Raw genomic sequence first — 21550 nt, forward strand, 5'->3', positions numbered from 1 at the left:
TTTTTTTTTTTTTTTTTTTTTTTTTTGAGACAGAGTCTTGCTCTGTCGCCAAGGCTGGAGTGCAGTGGTGCGATCTCTGCTCACTGCGAGCTCCGCCTCCTGGGTTCACGCCATTCTCCTGCCTCAGCCTCCCGAGTAGCTGGGACTACAAGTGCCCGCCACCACGCCCGGCTAATTCTTTTGTATTTTTAGTAGAGATGCGGTTTCACTGTGTTAGCCAGGATGGTCTCGATCTCCTGATCTTGTGATCCGCCTGCCTCAGCCTCCCAAAGTGCTGGAATTATAGGCATGGGCCACTGCGCCTGGCCCAGAGTGGCATATTTTTAACTCCTTCAGCAGTCAAGCTATATGTGGCTATACAGCACTGAAAATGTGACTACAGTGACCATGGAACTGATTTCTTAATTTTTTATGTGTTTAATTAAAGTTTAAAATGAAATTGCCACATATGGCAAGTGGTTGTCATACTGGACAGCACAGGGCCAGTAAGGCATTGTCTGGGCATCTGCACAGCCTAGCATGGCTCCACTCTGACCTTCTCTAGCCTTGCCCTCACACTGCACTTGTCATGTTCATGAACCCTGCTAGGTGGTGAAGTCCTCCAGGGTAACATTTCCCCTAGGTTTAGTCCACATCAGAGATGAGTCTCAGGCACCGCTTGCTGTCTAGGCTGGTTCATTCAACCCTCGCTATTGTAAGACTAATAGGACAGCAGGAACGTGCCCATGTCAGGGTATGTTATGGTCAAGAGGTCACACAAGTGACTGATGGTCCAGCCAGAAGCAACTCTCAAAGTCCCTCTCTTGTTTCTGTGTGCTGTCTGGGTCAATCACCAGGTGTTTCTATTATAAAGGTATCCTAAGGTATTCTTGTGAGGATAAGTCTTTTTTGTGGTATCTGAAAATCAGTCATATCTGTGCTGAGCTGGCCCCAGTTCTTTGGCAATCCTAAGCTACAGTTGTCCCATACTCTTAAGTGACAGATAGCGACAGCCTTGCAAGATGTCTCATTAGACCTTTTAGCTACCATTAATTTAATAGCCATCATGTGTCCTAGAGTACAGTACTGTTACTCGAGGTCTGAATAAATGAATAAATCATACAGTCGCCAATTATTTATTCCCCACAAGACTTGAATCTATGTTTCAGTTGCAGTAAACAGGTCTTAGCTTATATCCTGGGTGTCAATGATTGCCTCAACCTTGGCTTTCTAGAGCTGTGGCTTGTCCTTGCTCTGAGAGGGTCCCTCAGGCCATAGCCTCCCGCTGTTTCTCAACACCAGCTTCTACAGCTGCTAAGTTTAGCTACTTTGCTGGTAAACATCTTCGAAGACCTGAATCTGTACTCCCTGCCTGGTGCACATCCAATGACTCCCAGGCTCTGCCCTCCTGTCAGTCCTGCTATCACTACACCCTACACCATTGCTGCCCAGCTGCCCATCGATTCAGTCATCACTTCTCCTAATACCACACCCTCTCCCTGCCCACCATCTATGTAGGTATGAGTCCTGGTTAAGTACATCAATTTCCATAAAACGATATCTATTTTACCTCCCAGAGAGCTCATAATCAAAGCATATGTACCTACTTGTTGGCAAAAATCTCTACACCTCAAGGTCCTCTTAGAGAGGTTCCAACCCAGAACTCTTAGTTACCTGACTTATTCAAAATTCAGTTACAAGAAATAAAAGCTGGCTACGCTTTTATTTATTTCTTCACTGGCTAAAGGCTACACAGTCCACTCCTTTCTCTAAATATTTTAGCTCGTACACTGGCTCAAGGCAGGTCACCAAAGAGCTGCAAACTTGGACCATAATGTATTGACCCATGAAAGAAACCAGGCTGCTCCTGATATGTGGGGTTCAAATCTCCCAGAAACAATATTTTAATTTTACTTGGACTCCCAGCAAGGAAAACGTTAAACCCAGGACCTGATTTTTCCTTTTTTTTTTTTTTTTTTAATAACTAGAGCCCAGTTTATGTAATGATGGGTCTTATTAGTATGACAGTAAGAGTTCATTCACATCATCAGTGAACGTCCAACAAACCCGCGTCACATTTAGTGAATACAACATTCATGTGTTTGTAGATTGAATGTTACATTCTAAAAACTCTGCAGTTTTCATGGGAATCCAGAATATAAAAATAAATAAAATGAAAACTCTACAGCTAACACAGACTAAATGTCCCAGAGAGAACTCAGGAAGGGCTGGGCGTGGTGGCTCACGCCCGTAATCCCAGCACTTTGGGAGGCTGAGGCAGGCGGATCACCTGAGGTCAGGAGTTTGAGACCAGCCTGGCCAACATGGTGAAACCTCGTCTCAACCAAAAATACAAAAAATTAGCCAGGCATGGTGGTGGGCGCCTGTAATCCCAGCTACGCAGGAAGCTGAGGCAGGAGAATTGCTTGAACCTGGGAGGCAGAGGTTGCAGTGGGCCGAGACCACAACATTGCACTCTAGCCTGGATAACGAGCAAAACTCTGTCTCAAAAAAAAAAAAAAAAGCTCAGGAAGTTTCTTGTTGTTTTATGAGGGAGTATGATTGAACTTGTGTAAATTTAAATTTAAATTTAAATACTCTCTTTCCCCCGAATAGTTCTTTTTGGTTCTTGAAACTCTTTTTTTTTTTGAGTCTTACTCTGTCACCCAGGCTGGAGTGTAGTGGCACAGTCTTGGGTCACTGCAACCCCTACCGCCTGGGTTCAAGCGATTTTCCTGCCTCAGCCTCCCAAGTAGCTGGGATTACAGGTGGGCACCACCACGCCCAGCTAATTTTCTGTGTGTATTTTTAATAGAGACATAGTTTCACCATGTTGGCCAGGCTGGTCTTGAACTCCTGACCTCAGGTGATCCACCCGCCTTGGCCTCCCAAAGTGCTGGGATTACTGACATAAGCCACCACGTCTGGCCTCCTGGAACCTTGATGTAACCAGAATGCAAATGTTTGCCAACCCTTCCCCTTTATATCTTACTGAAAATTCCAATTATTTGATATAAAAACCATCAAGACCTATAGCTTATTTTTATTTTAACCAAGGCTAATTAATTTGGGTTTATAATTTTATTTCCACAGGTGCCTGAAGAATCACTTATTTGACATCATCCTTGGCTTGAGCATACAAAGAATCTGTGCAAAGTTTAATATCATAGGCGTTTTCACACACACAGGAGTTTCAGCAGAACTCTGTTCCGCAAAGATGCTACATGGGCCTCCACAGGAAAGAGGAGAGCAACAAGGAGGGGCCCAGGAGACCGCTCTGAGCCCCTATCCTATTCCACCAGGGCAGCCCTGCTCTACTCTCCTTGGCTCCTTTAAGGTCTTTGAAAGATGGTTTGATAAAATGTATCTGCTGCTAAGACAGTTGGAAAATCAACATGCAGATGAATTCATGGTAGGGCTGTTTGTGGTTGAGGACCTCACCACAGCACACAGGGTTCCTGCCATGTGGCCCGCTATAGGAGGTGTATTTCTCAGGCCTCACTAACATAACAGAGCGGTACCTCTCCCAAGTATTTGGTTTGCTTTGGCAGTTAGGCAGCTCAGAACCAAATGTATAACCCACTGATTTGTAACTATTAGTTCGGTGCAAAAGTAATCACTGTTTTTGCTATTAAAAGTAATTACCACCAACCCAAAAGTAATTTTACACCAACCTAAATATGTAGAACCTTATGCTGCCATTTCTTTGTCCCTGCATTGTCTTTTTTTTTTTTTTTTTTTTGAGATGAAGTCTCACTTTGTCACCCAGGCTGGAGTACAGTGGTGCAATCTCGGCTCACTGCAAACTCTGCCTCCAGGTTCAAGCAATTCTCCTGCCTCAGCCTCCCGAGTAGCTGGGATTACAGGTGCCCACCACCACGTCCGGCTAATTTTTTGTATTTTTAGTAGAGACAGGATTCACCATGTTGGCCGGGCTGGTCTCGAACTCCTGACTTCAGGTGATCCAGCTCCTGCCCCCGGCCTCCCAAAGTGCTGGGATTACAGGAGTGAGCCACCGCACCCAGCCCATGCATTGTTTTTGGCTTCATTTTAATCTCTTCCTTTCGTTTTCTGTTTCTTATCACCCTGATTTCATTACCTGCTTAAGGTCTGCTTTCTTTCTCTTTAATCTATGAGTTGAAGGGAGGAAGGGACACTGAGACAGAAGGACAGAAGCTCTGCTCATCTAAACTTCCATCCCCTATTACTATGCCCCCACTATGGGTCAGCCTAGAATCTTCTAGTTCCAGTCCTTTAAGTCCATCTAAATCCAGACTCTGACTGAAGCGTGGTGACTATCTGTACCAGATGTGGTTTCACTGCGTTAGTGAATTAACACATGCCCTGGTCTAATTAACCATGCCATCATCCATATGGTCCTTTAAGTTCTCACTCTCGCCCTCTTTTCCAGCTCAAAGCAGTCGTCTCTGTATATCTATGTGTTTATACATAGAAAGCTATCTCAGGCCGGGCGCGGTGGCTCAAGCCTGCAGTCCCAGCACTTTGGGAGGCCGAGATGGGCGGATCACGAGGTCAGGAGATCGAGACCATCCTGGCTAACACGGTGAAACCCCGTCTCTACTAAAAAACACAAAAAATTAGCCGGGCGAGGTGGCAGGCACCTGTAGTCCCAGCTACTCGGGAGGCTGAGGCAGGAGAATGGCATGAACCCGGGAGGCGGAGCTTGCAGTGAGCTGAGATCCGGCCACAGCACTCCAGCCTGGCCGGCAGAGCGAGACTCCGTCTCAAAAAAAAAAAAAGAAAGCTATCTCAAGGTTCCACTCTCCCCTCTGATGGTGAGGAAAGAGGGAAGTGCAGCTGACATGTCTCAAGGGGTTCCTTAAAAATAATTAATATATGGCCGGGCACAGTGGCTCACATCTGTAATCCCAACACTTTGGGAGACCGAGGTGGGTGGATAACCTGAGGTCAGGAGTTCAAGACTAGCCTGTCCAACATGTGAAACCCCATGTCTACTAAAAATACAAAAATTAGCTGGGCGTGGTGGTGCATGCCTGTAATCCCAGCTACTCGGGAGGCTGAGGCAGGAAGATCGCTTGAAACCAGAAGGTGGAGGTTGCAGTGAGCCAAGATTACGCCATTGCACTCCAGCATGGGTGACAAGAGTGAAACTCCATCTCAAAAAAAAATTAAAATTAAAATTAATATATAGTTTAATGTATGACTGCAACTGGAGTGCATGCTTGCTGAAAAAAAAATTGAATGTAGCTGTGTACAAAGTAAAAAAATACCACTTCCTCTCCCACACTCCATGGGTAACCACATAGGCATCAAACATTTTATTAATAGTGTTCTTTTTATTTGATTTATTTATTCATTTATTTTGGAGACAGAGTCTCACTCCATCCCCCAGGTTGGAATGCAGTGGTGCAGTCTCAGCTCACTACAACCTCCACCTCCCGGGTTCAGGAGATTCTCCCGCCTCAGCCTCTGGAGTAGCCGGGATTATAGGCGCCTGCCACCACGCCCGGCTAATTTTTGTATTTTTAATAGAGATGGGGTTTCACCATGTTGGCCAGGCTGGTCTCGAACTCCTGACCTCAGATGATTCGCCTGCCTCGGCCACCCAAAGTGCTGGGATTACAGGCGTGAGCCACCCTGCCCAGCCAATAGTGTTCTTTCTAAGTTGACAAGTTTAAACAAGAGCCCTCTGCAAAGAGGAACAGTGCTCACCTCTTCTCCATACTGAATCCATGTGCCAGATTCATTCTTCCAATACCAAATCCATGTGGTGGTGAAGACAGAATTGGCTGGGTTGGTGACAGAAGAAGGAGTGGAGAGGCGTCGGACAGGAATGAAATCACAACAACTCATTTCCCGAAAATTGATTGTATAACTTCCTACAGAACAGCTGAGAGAGAAAAGTATTAAGTTAACATAACGTTTCATTGACCCCTGTTTTCTACAATCTCGTCTTCCCTAATGAGAGCGCAGAATTAAATTTTCAGGGCTAAAATAGATCTTCAAGTTTTCTTTCCATAGCTTCAGGTCCTATACATAAAAGAAACATGGAAATGCAGAGAGGAAAGTGACTTGCCTACACCACATAATTAATGGTGTCACATGGTGCATTCTTCCCTCAGAAAAATCCCAAAATAAAACTATGCCCACAAAACTCCTGATTGGCTCAATGTTAGAAAGTAAGTTAGAAACTCACATTTGGTCCATTTTTAAAATTATTTATTATTATTTAAATTGCTATCAAAATGTGGAGACCCTTGTGGAAAATTGGCAAGGTTAAAGTTATTTTCATAATAACATTAAACATTATTTGCTTTTTTCACTTTCATTCTCTCATGAATACATGACGAAATTTTCCAGAGGCTACACAATATATGATTTCACAGCAGATTGAATAAAGAAGCAGATATGAGAATCTAGTTATCTTCTATCATGCTAGACATTACTTTGCAAAAATATAAAACTCCTCTCAATAAATTTTTTGTTTTGGAAAACAGTTATTTTATAATTGTCCATATAAATATTATATATACATATATAAATACACACAGTTATATACCTGGGTATGTATATTAAATGGGCATACATGAGTATGTATATAGTATTAAATATAGTTACATGAAACATGTTCATTATGTTAACATATAGCAAGCTTATTCTTATTTTTAAGTGAATCAAATATATAATTGTTCTCAGTTTTAATTTTTAATATGGTAAATATTGATAGCTATATTCCACATAAACAGAAATTCTTTGGGATCCTGAACACATTTTTTTTTTTTTTCTTTTGAGACAGAGTCTCGCTCTGTTGCCTGGGCTGGAGTGCAGTGGCACAATCTCAGCTCACTGCAACCTCTGCCTCCTGGGTTCAAGCTATTCTCCTACCTCAGCCTCCCAAGTAGCTGGAATTACAGGAGCCTGCCACCACGCCCAGCAAACTTTTTGTATTTTTTAAGTAGAGACGGGGTTTCACTACGTTGGCCAGGCTGGTCTCAAACCCCTGACTTTGTGATCCGCCCGCCTCGGCCTCCCAAAGTGCTGGGATTATAAGCATGAGCCACCGCGCCCGGCCTTGGGTCCTGAATACATTTTAAGTGTTGAGGAGTTCTCTGACCAAAAAGTTTGAGAACTGCTGCTCTAAGAAAGACCTCTTAGATCAGTGGTTCTCAATCAGGAATGATTTTGACCTCCGTGGATATTTTACAACATCTGAAGACATTTTGGGTTATGACAACCAGCAGGGCTGGTGGGGGGGTGATGCTTCCTGTCATCTGTGGATTGAGGCTAGGAATAGCGCTAAACAGCCCTGAGAGCAAACAACTAAATGGCCCAAAATGTCAGTAGTGCTCAGGTTGAGAAACCCTGCTCTCAACTTGCCTGGGGGCGGAAATATAGACATAGCAACAAGAAAATAGCTGATGTCGCCCTCTAGTGGTAAAAATGCAGCAACACAGAATCTCCACCCCCCAAATCACTAAATTCTCATAGGATGAAAAGTAATGTAACTTTTCCCCCTAAAGAATTTCCTTGTTAAACTGGGATGTTTCTTATATCCCTGCACACCATAGATAAATATGGTCATATGGGTATCACCCATTTCAGCTCTTCCAGAAGGAGAAATGTTTTTACTTATTTTTGAGACAGGGTCTCACTCTGTCGTCCAGGCTGAGTGTGGTGGCACAATCGCGGCTCACTGCAGCCTCAACTTCTTGGGCTCCAGTGATCCTCTCACATCAGCCTCCCGAGTAGCTGGGACCATAGGTGCGTGCCACCATGCCTGGCTAGTTTTTGTATTGTTAGTAGAGACAGGGTTTCATCAAATTGCCCAGGCTAATCTCAAACTCCTAAGTTCAAGTGATTCTCCTGCCTCAACCTCCCAAAGTGCTAGGATTATAAGCATGAACGACGTTCAGCCAGAAGCAGAAATGTCAGGTACCCTCTTAGACGACTCCAGGCTACAGAAAATAGCAAACATAAGGAAGGTATTAAATGCTAAAGTACACAACAACATTCTACACTAAAACTATAAGAAATTATTCAAATCATGTTTTTAAACTATGAAGTTAAGCCAAAGGCTCTTTCATCCTAAATCATTTAGTACTTTTAATAGTTCCGTGATGAATTGATCAGGATACAAACCGGCCTCTGCACTGTGTTTTTCTGCAGGACACAGACAACTATCAGCTAAACAAATAATCATGTCACTGTTTGTTTCATTTGAGTTAGCAAACATTCCCAGGATCTCTAGTATTAGCCAGGCTCAGTGTGACCTCAAACCCACCTAGCGGTGTTTTTCCTTCATTAACTCAGCAGGCACTTGCCATTTTTATCTCAAGAAGTATTTCACACTGGAATGGGATTCCGATGGAAAAGTGTTTTTTTCTTTTTCCCCTAAGAATAGCACTAATGCTTCCCTTTGATAATGTTGGGCTCTGGAAAGCCGGAGTACAGTCACCAACTTACACGTGGATTCTGGGGTCAGAGTAGGCTTCCTCGATCATCTCCATGTGGTTGAAGTCTGTCCAGGTTTTACCAATAAGCATCTGCCACCGGTAAGGCAGATGGAAGTGGACTTTGCTGCAGCTACCTACAAAGACAAAGATGGGGTCTGAGGGACTGTTGAGCGGGGATTCTAAACAATTCAGTCAAGTTCACTGCCAGCTTTCCCCATCCATTCCTGCCTGCCCCCTGCCAGACAGGTCCCATCTATACCTGCTGACATTGCTGTGTGTCCATTATCCAGGTTCCTTCATTACCTTGGAGATGCATCAGAAAACAAAAATTCAGGCCGGGTGTGGTGGCTCACGCCTGTAATCCTACCATTTTGGGAGGATTACATTACATTACATTTTGGGAGGCCAAGACAGGCAGATCACTTGAGGCCAGGAGTTCAAGACCAGCCTAGCCAATATGATGAAATCCTGTCTGTACTAAAAATACAAAAATTAGCCAGGCATGTTAGTGGGTGCCTGTAATCCCAGCTACTCGGGAGACTGAGGCAGGAGAATCACTTGAACCTGGGAGGTTGAGGTTGCAGTGAGCCAAGATCACTCCATTGCACTCCAGCCTGGGTGACAGTGAAATTCTGTCTCAAAAAAAAGAAAAAAGAAAAAAGAAAAAAAGAAATTAAAACAAAAATTCCCCACTCCCCTCAAAGTCACTCTACCCAGATAGAAATTTGAGGTAATCAGAAATTTAGTTACCCTTTCTGCACCCCCCAAGTGTATTAAGCCAAAATGCTCTCCAGCAGAGACAACAGCCTGTATTTCCTTGAAGCCCTGGCCTACAGTTCATCTCTTCAAGAAAGATTCTCCTAACGAATCTCACTCCATCCCCATCTGACTTGTATTTTTTGCATTCCTTTAGGAAGTACCCAATACTCAGCTGGGGGTTAATTTTTTATACGTTTTTACTTACTTCTCGCAGTTTTCTCATTTGCGGATTTTTTGTTTGTTTGCTTTTGTTTTTGTTTTGAGGCAGAGTCTCACTCACTCTGTTGCCCAGGCTGGAGTGCAATGGCGCGATTTTGGCCACTGCAACCTCCACCTCCCGGGTTCAAGAGACACATGCCTCAGCCTCCCGAGTAGCTGGGATTACAGGCCTGTGCCACCATGCCCGGCTAATTTTTGTATTTTTAGTAGAGATGGGTTTTCACCATGATGGCCAGACTGGTCTTGAACTCCTGGCCTCAAGTGATCTACCTGCCTCAGTCTCCCAAAGTTCTGGGATACAGGCATAAGCCACCGTGCCTAGCATTTTATGGATGTTTTCATGCCCTACCTTAATTACAAAGTCACTAAAGAGAAGGCTGCACTATGGTTTAGCTTACTTCCCCCTTGCATATTTGGCACAGGGCTAGGCATACAAAAGACAGCCATTGCAGAAATGCCGGCTAAAGAATGAATAGATGTTATAAGCTACAGTACACGAAGACAGAAAATAGTTCTGTTTTTCAAAATTTGCATTGTTATGTTTAAATTGTTTTGAAATATTCAAAATAAAGATGTGTGACAGCTCCAAAACAAACAAACAAAAAAGACAAGTTTAGACACTGCAGGGACACCTTGAGTGGCCCCACTTGAGACTTGGCTGATTGAAAAGTACATAACCACTCATTATAGTTCACAACTCACACTTGTTAGAATGGCTGCTATCAAAGACAAACAGTGACTGGGCGCAGTGGTTCATGCCTGTAATCTCAGCACTTTGGAAAGCCGAGGCGAGTGGATCACTTGAGGTCAGGAGTTCAAGACCAGCCTGGCCAATGTGCCAAAACCCCGTCTCTACCAAAAATACAAAAGTTAGCCAGACGTAGTGAGCACACGTCTGTAATCCCAGCTACTTGGGAGGCTGAGGCATGAGAATCACTTGAACCCAGGGGGCAGAGGTTGCAGTGAGCTGAGATTGCACCGCTGCACTCCATCTTGGGTGACAGAACGAGACTCCATCTCAAAACAAACAAACAAACAAACAAAAAAGGCAAACACATATACAAAAAGAACAAGTGTTGGTGAGGATGTGGAGAAATGTGAACCCTTGTACATTGCTGGTGGGATAGAAAAATGGTACAGCCACTATGAAAAATACTTCTGCAGAAAAAAAAAAAACATTAAAAGAAGTACTGTATGATCCCCCAACTCCACTTCTGTGTATATATCCAAAATAATTGAAAGCCGGGTTTTGAGAAGACATTTGCACACCATGTTCATAGCAGCGTTATTTACAATGGCCAAAAGGTAGAAGCTTACAGAAAAGTCCTTAGGTTACTCACCATTAAATGGACAACCCTTATACAGATGGTCAAGACAAATTTCCTGTGAGCCATGATCATCCACCCTAGAAGATGTGGTCCTTGTGACATCAGATAAAGAATCTATGAAACAAAAAAGGATGCATGTATGCTGATCTTAATGTTTAAACCAAAAATCAAGGCACTTGGTCTCACAATGGGAAAGCATATCTGAAATGCAGGCCACGTTCAAGAAAATTCCTATGATTTATGTGTTTCTCATGAGTGTCTCGACAGCCCCTCCATACAACAAAAATGTGGACCTCAGAGTCCTGTGAAAGTTATGTTTATTTCTTAAATCATAGTTGAAATATTCCTATTGTCAATAAATGTAGCAGCTTATTCCCTGTGGTTCTACTGGTTGGTCCTTCCCTGTCTTCACTAGTCAACCTCCTCACCAGACCACCCCTTAACCAAAACCCTCTGACTCTCTGCCCTTTAAGAACTGGGGAACATCCAAGGAAAAACCAGCAGCCATAGCCACTCTGCTGCAGACTCAAGACACAGGGGCCCGTTCGTCCTTCAGTGACTTACACTGAGCAGAGCCTGTTGTCTTCCTTGTGAGCTCACTGGCAGGGGAGACAGGAACCTGGGTGCAGTTCTGCCCCTGGGCCCTCCATACTGCAGCTCTGTTGCTTGCGGAAAGGGCAGCAGGTGACTGAGGCAGAGCGCTGACTTGCGCGGGGGCAGTGGATTCCCCAGGTGTGGTGGGGACCAGGCTCCTCAGACTCTGACTTCCAGAACGTAACTTATCTTTCTCCCCCATGACTGCCATTGTTAAGCCAAAACCAGTGGCACCAGTTTTTTCTACATCAGTAGTTTTATCCGCCACTTGACTAGAGCCATTTGGTGTATCGTGAACAAATGTACTAGCCCCAAGTTTCTTCCCTTTGTATTTACCATTAACAGGTGCCACTCTTGGGCCAGCATCATCTGTGATTCTGCCAGTGGCCTGAACATCCCGGGAAGCAGGCCCAGCATCCTGAGTCCTAGGTGTTGATATTTCTCTCTGACTGCTGCTTGTGCTTTTGTAATTTAAGGATCTGGTAGAAGTTATATCTGTGGCCACTCCATCAGCGTTATTATTAAAAAGAGGGCCAGGCTGGACATCCTGAGTTCCACTTTTGCCGTTGATGTTCCTGTAGTCTGAGGAAAGCAAGCCTGCGTCCTTTCTGGTGGTCACAGCTTCAGGCGTTTGCAGAGAGCCGAGAGAAGAGAGGGTGGCAGGTAGCGTGGCAGGAAACACAGTCTTTCTCCTGGCGCCTTGGTCATTCGTCCAGGATGTGGGGCTCTTCCACTTGGGGGCTGGTGTTGAATTGGAAGCAAGGTAAGTGTTGCCCGGACTTCCATGCAAGGGGTCCTCTTGACTGCCGTTCTCTAAAAACCTCCGGCTTGCTCCGGCCTGACTTGTTCCTCCGAGATCGGTAGCCTTGGACGAGCTTAAGGGAGGCCGAGCGCGATCCTGACTCCCCAGATTCGTGAACTTGTGGGTGAGATCATCCACAGGCGTGTCCTCCAGGGAAGCCCTGTGGCCGCTCGGATCTGGACTAGGCGTGCAGGACCTCTCAGCAGACGCTGAAGCAGACGCAAGAAATTCTTGGCTGCCCTGAAAGAACCGATCTCTACTTTTGCTTCTAGCCCTATATGCCATGTTTCTACGATGCGAGGAAGGAGCTAGGGGAGAAAAAGTCAAAATGAAACAAAGTAATGAACATTGGAGTTAATGTAACTGAGTTCCTACCACCCTTCCTCCTCTTAGCTTTTCCAGCCTTGCTATCCAAGTGCTATCAAATGACTTGGCCTAATCTGGTGTGTACAAATCTTGAAGATGGGTGGTTTGACAATGACGGGAATTTTTTTTTTTTTTAAGAGATGGAGTGTTGCTCTGTTGCCCAGGCTGGAATGCAGTAGCCTGACCACAGCTCACTGCAACCTGGAACACCTGGGCTCCAGCGATCCTCCCGCCTCAGCCTCCTGAGTAGCTGGGACTACAGGGGCTCACCGACTGTATCAGTAGATGAAAGAATCTTGTCATTCTGCCTGCACGGCAGAGCATGTCATTCCATGGCCTAGGATGATAGTGAGACCCTGGCTCTCTTCTGGGACTCAAAGTAGCCCCCCAAACCCCAAAACTTTTAGGTGGGGTTGTCTACTATCTCCTGGTCCTGAGTCAACATTCACCACTGTGGTCAATGGAGAGAGAGAGATTAGGGCAAATCAGAGAAGATTTTCCAGAAAGCATTCGATTGTGCCCATATCGTGATATGGGTGTACCTGGCTATTGACAGATTCACAGTGCTTCAAACAAACCAACAGAAAATGAAACCACAGTCTAAAGGCCTGACTTTGTTTAAGCTGGAAATTTTTCTAGTTTTCTTCATCCCACTCCATAAGGCCAAAGTGTATCAGAAGTCAATATCGACAAGGCAGTGTGGCCTGGAGGGAAGTGGCCTCCCTCTAGAAACTTGACAGGTCACACCCTCCTGGAAGCAGGGAGGAAGGAAGGAGTAAGGGTGTGTTTGTGAGCACATGTGGAGTGTGTGTGTGGCGTGCATGCATGTGATGTTTATGTGGGGGGGGTGTGTGTGTGTGCTGGGGGTACATGTGGAAGACGTGCATGTCTGTGTTTGAGGCACATGTGCATGTGTGGTGTGTGAATGTGAGGTGTGCACGTGTGCTTGTGTGTGTGAGTTGTGTTTTTTGTGTGGAGAAGAGGTAGAAGAGACGTTTTTTCTCTTCTAAACCCCAGGGAGCAGCAGTAATGTAGTAAAATCAAACACCCTCCTCCTGTCAAGAAAAGGCTTCACTTGGGAGATTAACTGGAAGTGAAAACATATACAGATCTTTCTCATTCACAATAAGTATACATTAAGAAGCTACCACCAAAACCCATCCCTCCAGACGTTCCCCTGTTCAGAGGCCACCGTAGTGTGGGAGAAAAAACATTAGATATGGGATCAGAACATGCACTCTGCTACTTTCTAGTGGTGTGAGGCCTTGAAAATGTTACCTTTTATTTCTTCATTATATTACCCTTCATTCTTCTAAAAATGAGCTGAGGCTGCTTGCAATAAAAGTTGCTTACTATTTCTGAGTCTCAGTTTCTTTTCCCCCTTAAGTAAGGCTAATAAATGACATATCTGCCTTTCTTTGTGGTTTCACTGTGAGGAATAATGATGAAATATTTATTTGGGGTGAAAGTCCCTTGTAAATGATAAACCATTTTCCAAATATAAGGAAGTTTAATTGTTCATTACTTTGCACAGAATCTTAGAATCATGCATTCTATCTGCTTTATAAAATTCACCTTTTCTACATCCACTTCATAAAGACATTAAAAATGAATGTCAGTATATAATATGAAAATGCTTCAGAAATAGGAGCACTTGGCTGGGCACGGTGGCTCATGCCTGGAATCCCAGCATTTTGGGAGGCTAAGGTGGGTGGATCACTTGAGGTCAGGAGTTCAAGACCAGCCTGGCCAACATATTGAAACCCTATCTCTACTAAAAATACAAAAATTAGCTGGGCATGGTGGCAGGCACTTCTAATCCCAGCTACCTGGGAGACTGAGGCAGAACAATCACTTGAACCTGGGAGGCGGCCATTGCAGTGAGCTGAAGTCACACTACTGAACTCCAGCCTGGGTGACAGAGTGAGACACTGTCTCAAAAAAAGAAAAAAAAAAAAAGTAATGATAACACTTCACACTCCTTAGGATGGCTATTATTAAAAAAAAAAATCAGAAAACACAAAATGATAGAGGATGTGAGAAATTTGAACCCATGTGCATTGTTGGCAGAAATGAAAAATGGCACAGCTGCTACAAAAAACGGTATGATCGTTCCTCAAAAATGTAAACATAGAATTACCATGTGATTCAGCAATTCTACTTCAGATTATATACCCCCAAAGAACTGAAAACGGGGTCTCAAAGTGGCATCTGTACACCATATTTACAGCAGCATTATTCACAATAGTCAAACCGGAAATGACTCAAATGTCCATTGACAGATGAATGAATGAAAAATATATAATTATATACATACAATGAAATATTATTCATTCTGACATATGCTATAACACGGATGAACCCTGAGGTCATCATGCTAAGTGAAATAAGCCAGTCAGAAAAGGATAAATATTGTACGACTCCACTTTTTTTTTTTTTTTTTTTTTTGAGACGGAGTCTCGCTCTGTCGCCCAGGCTGGAGTGCAGTGGCCGGATCTCAGCTCACTGCAAGCTCCGCCTCCCGGGTTCATGCCATTCTCCTGCCTCAGCCTCCCGAGTAGCTGGGACTACAGGTGCCCGCCACCTCGCCCGGCTAGTTTTTTGTATTTTTTTAGTAGAGACGGGGTTTCACAGTGTTAGCCAGGATGGTCTCGATCTCCTGACCTCGTGATCTGCCCGTCTCAGCCTCCCAAAGTGCTGGGATTACAGGCTTGAGCCACCGCGCCCAGCCACGACTCCACTTATATGAGGTACCTAGGGTTGTCAAATTCACACAAACAGAAAGCAGAATGTTAGTTGCAAGGGTCTGGGGAAAAGAGGGAATGGGAGTCATTGTGATTTTTTTTGAAATTTTAAAATATTGGGTTTGTTTTTTTTTTTTTTAAGAAATGGCACTGAGGACCATAAATTAAATTGTACATAGTTTTGCATCAATAATAAATTTTCTGTATTAATTGTCTTGTGAATATGTAAGAGAATGGTCTTGTTCTGAGGAGATACATGCTGATATATTCAGGTATGAAATGTCATGATATTTGCATATATCAAATGCTTTAACCACCAAAATGTTCTACATGTGTGTGAGTAGCTGTATGTATATATAGATAGAAAGTGCTAAAGCAATTGGGACAAAATGTTAACAGCTGGTAAATCTAAACAATTTTATGCTTGCTTCTTTTCCTTAAAAAAAAAAAAAAAAAAAGCTTTAGGCCGGACGCGGTGGCTCACGCCTGTAATCCCAGCACTTTGGGAGGCCAAGGTGGGTGGATCATGAGGTCAGGAGATGGAGATTATCCTGGCTAACACAGTGAAACCTCGTTTCTACTAAAAATACAAAAAAAAATTAACCGGGCATGGTGGCAGGTGCCTGTAGTCCCAGCTACTCAGGAGGCTGAGGCAGGAGAATGGCATGAACCCGGAAGATGGAGGTTGCAGTGAGCCAAGATCACACCATTGCACTCCAGCCTGGGCGACAGAGTGAGACTCTATTTCAAAAAAAAAAATGCTGGGTGCTGTGGCTCACGCCTGTAATCCCAGCACTTTGGGAGGCCTAGGTGGATCACAAGGTCAGGAGATCGAGACCATCCTGGCTAACATGGTGAAACCCTGTCTTTACTAAAAATACAAAAAAATTAGTTGGGCGTTGTGGCGAGTAGTCCCAGCTACTCGGGAGGTTGAGGCAGGAGGCGTGAACCCGGGGGGCGGAGCTTTCACTGAGCTGAGATCCTGCCACTGCGCTCCAGCCTGGGTGACAGAGAGAGACTCCGTCTCAAAAAAAAAAAAAAAAAAAAACTTTATTAATTAGTTTTTAGGAAAATGATACACACTTTTTAAACCTGGGGGGCTGGCCGGGTGCGGTGGCTCATGCCTGTAATCCCAGCACTTTGGGAGGCCGAGGCAGGTGGATTACAAGGTCAGGAGTTCAAGACCAGCCTGGCCAATATGGTGAAACCCCATCTCTACCAAAAATACAAAAATTAGCCAGGCGTGGTGGCAGGCACCTGTAGTCCCAGCTACTTGGGAGGCTGAGGCAGGAGAATTGCCTGAACCCGGGAGGCAGAGGTTGCAGTGAGCCAAGATTGTGCCACTACACTCCAGTCGAGGTGACAGAGCAAGACTGTGTCTCAAAAAAAAAAAAAATTACACCTGGGGGCCAGCAATAGTGCTAAGCTTAAAAATTGAATTGCAAACACTGCATGTATACTACCATTATAATTATGTAAAAATGGTGTATGCATATGCATAAAGTTTGGAAGGGAAAATGAAGAGTTTTACGTGGCAAGGTAGAGTTTTTATGGCAAAGTTTTTCTTTGTTGCGATTTCTGCTGATTTGAAAGTTCACACAATTGGCCGGTTGCAGTGGCTGATGCCTGTAATGCCAGCACTTAGAAAGGCTGAGGCAGGGAGATCATCTGAGGTTAGGAGTTTAAGGCCAGCCTGGCCAACATGGCGAAACCTTGCCTCTAATTTATACAAAAATTAGCTGGGTGTGGTGGCGGGCACCTGTAATCCCAGCTACTCGGGAGGCGGAGGCAGGAGAATCACTTGAACCTGGGAGGCAGAGGTTGCAGTGAGCTGAGATCATGCCACTGCACTCCAGCTTGAGTGACAGAGAGAGACTCTGTCTCCAAAAAAAAAAAAAAGTTCACACAATTGAAAAAGAAAAGGCGTTTACCTCTGGGTCCCGGGGGATTCTTCTGCATATGCTTGCTGTTGCAGATGTCCTGGATATTCTGCACCACGTCGGGGTTCAGCCCGTGCTCTCTCATAATGGCCAGCACCTTTCTGTCCATCAGGTTATGGGACCGGAGGCAGTTGGGAAAACGACAGTTGCCTCGGGTGAAGTGGTCACAGATGTGGAGTCTTGAACACGGTGGCTGCTGGTTACAAATCTGCTGCCGACCCTCTCCCTTATAACTTTTGCATATCTACAGAAGGGAGAAACAATAGCCAGAGTCAAAACACCTTCTTGTATCTGCCAAACATTAATTAAGGCAAGCTCACGTGTGCAAAAATCTCTGAAGCAAACAGATATACCAAAGGAGGAAAAATACACGCATATTCTACAATCTTTGATGAGTCACATTCAATTGGTGATTTACTTGGGGCAGAAGAGGCCCACAGACTAACTAAAAGATACTGATGAATTTGAAAACCCTTGGAAGAATCAATGTAAACTGGTTAGCTACAAACAGGACCCAAAGGGAGCCCTATATCATGAAGGAACCCAGCATAGGAAGGCTCATCTTTGGTTATCAACTCACTTTGCAATGAAAAGGACACATGGGTCTTACCTGCAACTGTTTGGAAATCCAAAATTTAGTCTCTGCTAGGCAGAATGACATTTCTCAAAAGATTGCCTAAAGAAGATAAGTTTTATATTTCCATCTAAATAGATACATGTCTGTGACTAGCTCTGACGAGATGTAGTTCCTACTGGAAAGAGGGCAGAGAAAATACTGCAGCTGAGGCCAGGCCATATGATACAGAACTGGAGGATGCTGGTTTTAAAATCTGAGGCCCTGGAAGCAGTTGTGTGACCTCAAGAGACTCCTTACCTACTCTTAGCCTCCGTTTCCTTTGCTGTAATAGGAGGAAAAGATTTGTTCTGTCTACAAAAACCAAGTTGTTAAGCAGACTAAATAACACAATTTGTAAATGTGTTATGCAAAATATATAAAGTGTGATGCAAGTGTTTGAACCATGAAATGAGGAAACCAATACAATTAGTAAGAAACCTGAATTTCAGACATTTTAATGAGTCATTTCTATAGACTCTGAGCAAACCAGATCAGTATCGTTCACTGTGATCTGTCTAGATGGCAAAGCCATGATTCAAACCCCACTAGCAATGATTTAGCCACATGGACAATCGCTAAAACATGACTCAAATAGATATAGGCAACTGCTATCAAGTCCATTATCCAGATTCTAGACTCTAGACTGGCGATTCTCAAAGTATGGTCCCCGGACCAGCACCATCAGCACTACCTGTAAACTTGTTAGAAATGCAAATCTTCAGGCACTTGCCTATATCCATAGAGTCAGAACCATCAGAGGTGGGGCCCAACAGTCTGTGTTTTAACAAACCTTCCGGGTGACTCTGATGTACGCTAAAGTTTGAACTGTAGCAAAAAAGCACCATTAGCAACTTCACAAATAATGTTTTAGTAACATTCCTATTCCCACGCTGATACTAAACAAGAATGCTCCTGCCTTCATTAGGCCAGAACAAATGAAAGCATTTCCTCCTTTAATAAGCAAATTTCAATTGTACAAGTTTATATACCAGGCAGTCAGGTTTGCCCGATCTTTTTATGTTCTCACAAGTCAAAGCAAAATGAAAAAGTGTGAATATGTAGTTTTTTAGGGATGAGTGTGTGGCTTCCCACTGGTTCCCTCCAGTATTTTAACATTGTGACTAACACACATGCTCTTAAATATTAGTTGAACAAATGCAAAACCACCAATGAAGTGACTGGAAACATTCCACTGTGGTCCCCATCTCTCACCCCCTAAACCACAAAGCTGTTTCTCTGCACTGCCTCTTGCACTTAGCCCCTCTCTTCCTCCTCATCCCTTCTGATAAAATCCAAATCAGTCAGGTATGGTGGTTCAGGCTGGGCACGGTGGCTCACACCTGTAATCCCAGCACTTTGGGAGGCTGAGGCGGGAGGATCATCTGAGGTCAGGAGTTTGAGAGCAGCCTGGCCAACATGGTAAAACCCTGTCTATACCAAAAATACAAAAAATTATCCGGGTATGGTGGTGCACGTCTGTAATCCCAGCTACTCAGGAAGCTGAGGCAGGAGAATTGCTTGAACCCAAGAGACGGAGGTTGCAGTGAACTGAGATTGCACCACTGCACTTCAGCCTGGGAGGCAAAGTAAGACTCCATCTCAAAACAGAAAAAAAAAAAAAAAAAAATCCATATTGCCCAAAACAACAGCTGCAAATCTGCAGGGATAATTCCTCCATTTTTAGAGAGCCATCCTGGACCAACTCTTCTTGAAATTAGCTGAACTCTGGCTGACTCCTCCTGCTAAAGCCCTATGAAAAAATTCCATGCTACTCCCCCAAGTAAAAACACTCCCTCAGAGCCTTCTCTTGCCCAGCATTCTTGAACAAAACTTACGCCAACAATACTAATTCATGCTAACTCCAGAAACCAGCTCCTCAGACCTCTAGTTCAGGAAATAATGCAGTCCCCCAGTCCAGAATCTTAACTCTCACAAGTGGAAAATGGCAATTAAATTATTAGCTAAAAATAAGCTTCAGGCAAGAACCTCCCCACCCCACCCCACCCCACCCTCTAATTGTGGGTACTGAATTCTAACAATGGAAAGGGAGCCTTGGGTGACGCTGACCTCTTCTTTGCACTGTTTAATGAAAGCATGATGAGAGCATTTTCCTAGAGGGACCCTCACAGCACTGTGGTCAGTGGGTTCTTCTGGGATCCCTTAACACAACAGCGCCTTCTCTTAGGTTTATGTCTGCCAACCTCCTCCCTAGAAAAGGGAACTGATATGGTTTGGCTGTGTCCCCACCCAAATCTCATCTTGAATTGTAGTTCCTATAATCCCCATGTGTCATGGGAGGGACCTGGTGGGAGGCAATTGAATCATGGGGGCAATTACCCCCATGCTGCTGTTCTCATGATAGTGAGTTCTCACAAGATGTGATGGTTTTACGAAGGGCTTCCCCCTTTGCTTAGCACTCACTTCTCTAGCTTGCCGCCATGTAAGATGTTCCTGTTTTGCCATCCACCATGATTGTAAGTTTCCTGAGGCCTCCCCAGCTATGTGGAACTGTGAGCAATTAAACCTTTTCTCTTTATAAATTACCCAGTCTCAGGTTATGTCTTCATACCAGCATGAAAATGGACTAATACAGGAAGAGTGTCCTTATTCTCCAGGGACTCAACATAGATGTGTGGCCCAATGTTAAAAGTACCTGATGCTTTTGAAGAACTGAAGCAGGGATCAGACATGATGAGTGGCTTTTCCAAGCCTCCAGGTTAACACTAGACTAAGGATAAACCACAAAATACCTTTTCTCAAGTGTCATGGCAAGCCTCCATCTTGTCATTCCCTCAATGAAAGGAAAAGAATGGGATGTCTCTGATCATCAGTGGGACCTTTAACAGGGCTGATATATAAGGCATTTTTCCCATGCTGGTAGTGATGGGGGACTGGGCTAGTATCTAGGCCAAGGCCCATAGATATCCCAAGACAAGACCTATAAACCTTGGACTCCTGGAAATGAGACAGAGAGAGACAGAGAAAGAGGAAGAGGGAGAGAAAGAAGGAGAGAGAGACAGAGAGAGAGAGAAACAGAGAAACAAATCCAAGTATTTAGATAGAAGAATGCATGGGGCTGGAGAGAAAATGGGGCATATTTTCCTCCCCCGCAACCCCCAACAAGTCTTTATAATGTGTCTTGCACTCATATCTCTCCTGAGCTCAGTGGCCAACTCAAAATCACTTCTCATGTTATAAGTTTTTTAAGTTCTTAGGGAAACACACTGAGCTCAGAATCAAAAAGTGTTTAAGCCTCCAGAAGTCCCCACCAGCTATCTCACTGTATATAAAAGTGCATCTGAGCTGGGTGCAGTGGCTCATGCCTGTAATCTTAGTACTTTGAGAGGCTGAGGCAGGAGGATCGCTTGAGCTCAGGAGTTCAAGACCAGCCTGGGCAACATAGTGAGACCCTGTCCCTACTAAAATTTAAAAAAAAATTAGCCAGCTATGGTGGTGCATGCCTGTAGTCCCAGATACTTGGGGGACTGAGGCAGGAGACTAACTTGAGCTCAGGAGGTCAAGGCTGCAGTGAGCCCTGATCATGTCACTGTACTCCAGCCCAGGTGACAGAGCAAGATCCTGTCTCAAAAAAAAAAAAAAAAAAAAAAAGTGCAAATGAATTTCAATTTTACTTACATTTTCTCCATCCCTTCCACTCACCCATTATGTTTCTATGCCTCTCTTTAACTGTGAGGCTAACTTCTCTATTCATGGATTTTACTGGGCCAGAAACCAGTCTTTTTTTTTTTTTTTTTTTTTTTTTTTTTT

At 44.2% G+C, this 21550-nt stretch overlaps 1 protein-coding gene across 2 annotated transcripts in view; it reads right to left on the reverse strand.

Moving 5' to 3' along the window:
- The window catches only part of ZC3HAV1 (zinc finger CCCH-type containing, antiviral 1), a 69597-nt gene that overhangs the window by 23831 nt on the left and 24216 nt on the right, over positions 1-21550 (reverse strand). The window contains exons 3-7 of one of the 2 annotated variants that reach the window (XM_023190070.3): positions 17158-17410; positions 11285-12424; positions 10733-10834; positions 8425-8548; positions 5674-5851 (exon numbers count right to left, since the gene is read on the reverse strand). In XM_023190070.3, coding sequence (XP_023045838.1) covers positions 5674-5851; positions 8425-8548; positions 10733-10834; positions 11285-12424; positions 17158-17410 — 1797 coding nt within the window. The remainder of the gene's footprint in view (positions 1-5673; positions 5852-8424; positions 8549-10732; positions 10835-11284; positions 12425-17157; positions 17411-21550) is intronic. The other variant, XM_023190071.3, reaches the window with a different exon arrangement.

This window comes from Piliocolobus tephrosceles, chromosome 8 (assembly GCF_002776525.5).
Source record: "Piliocolobus tephrosceles isolate RC106 chromosome 8, ASM277652v3, whole genome shotgun sequence".
Classification (NCBI taxonomy): Eukaryota; Metazoa; Chordata; class Mammalia; order Primates; family Cercopithecidae; genus Piliocolobus; species Piliocolobus tephrosceles.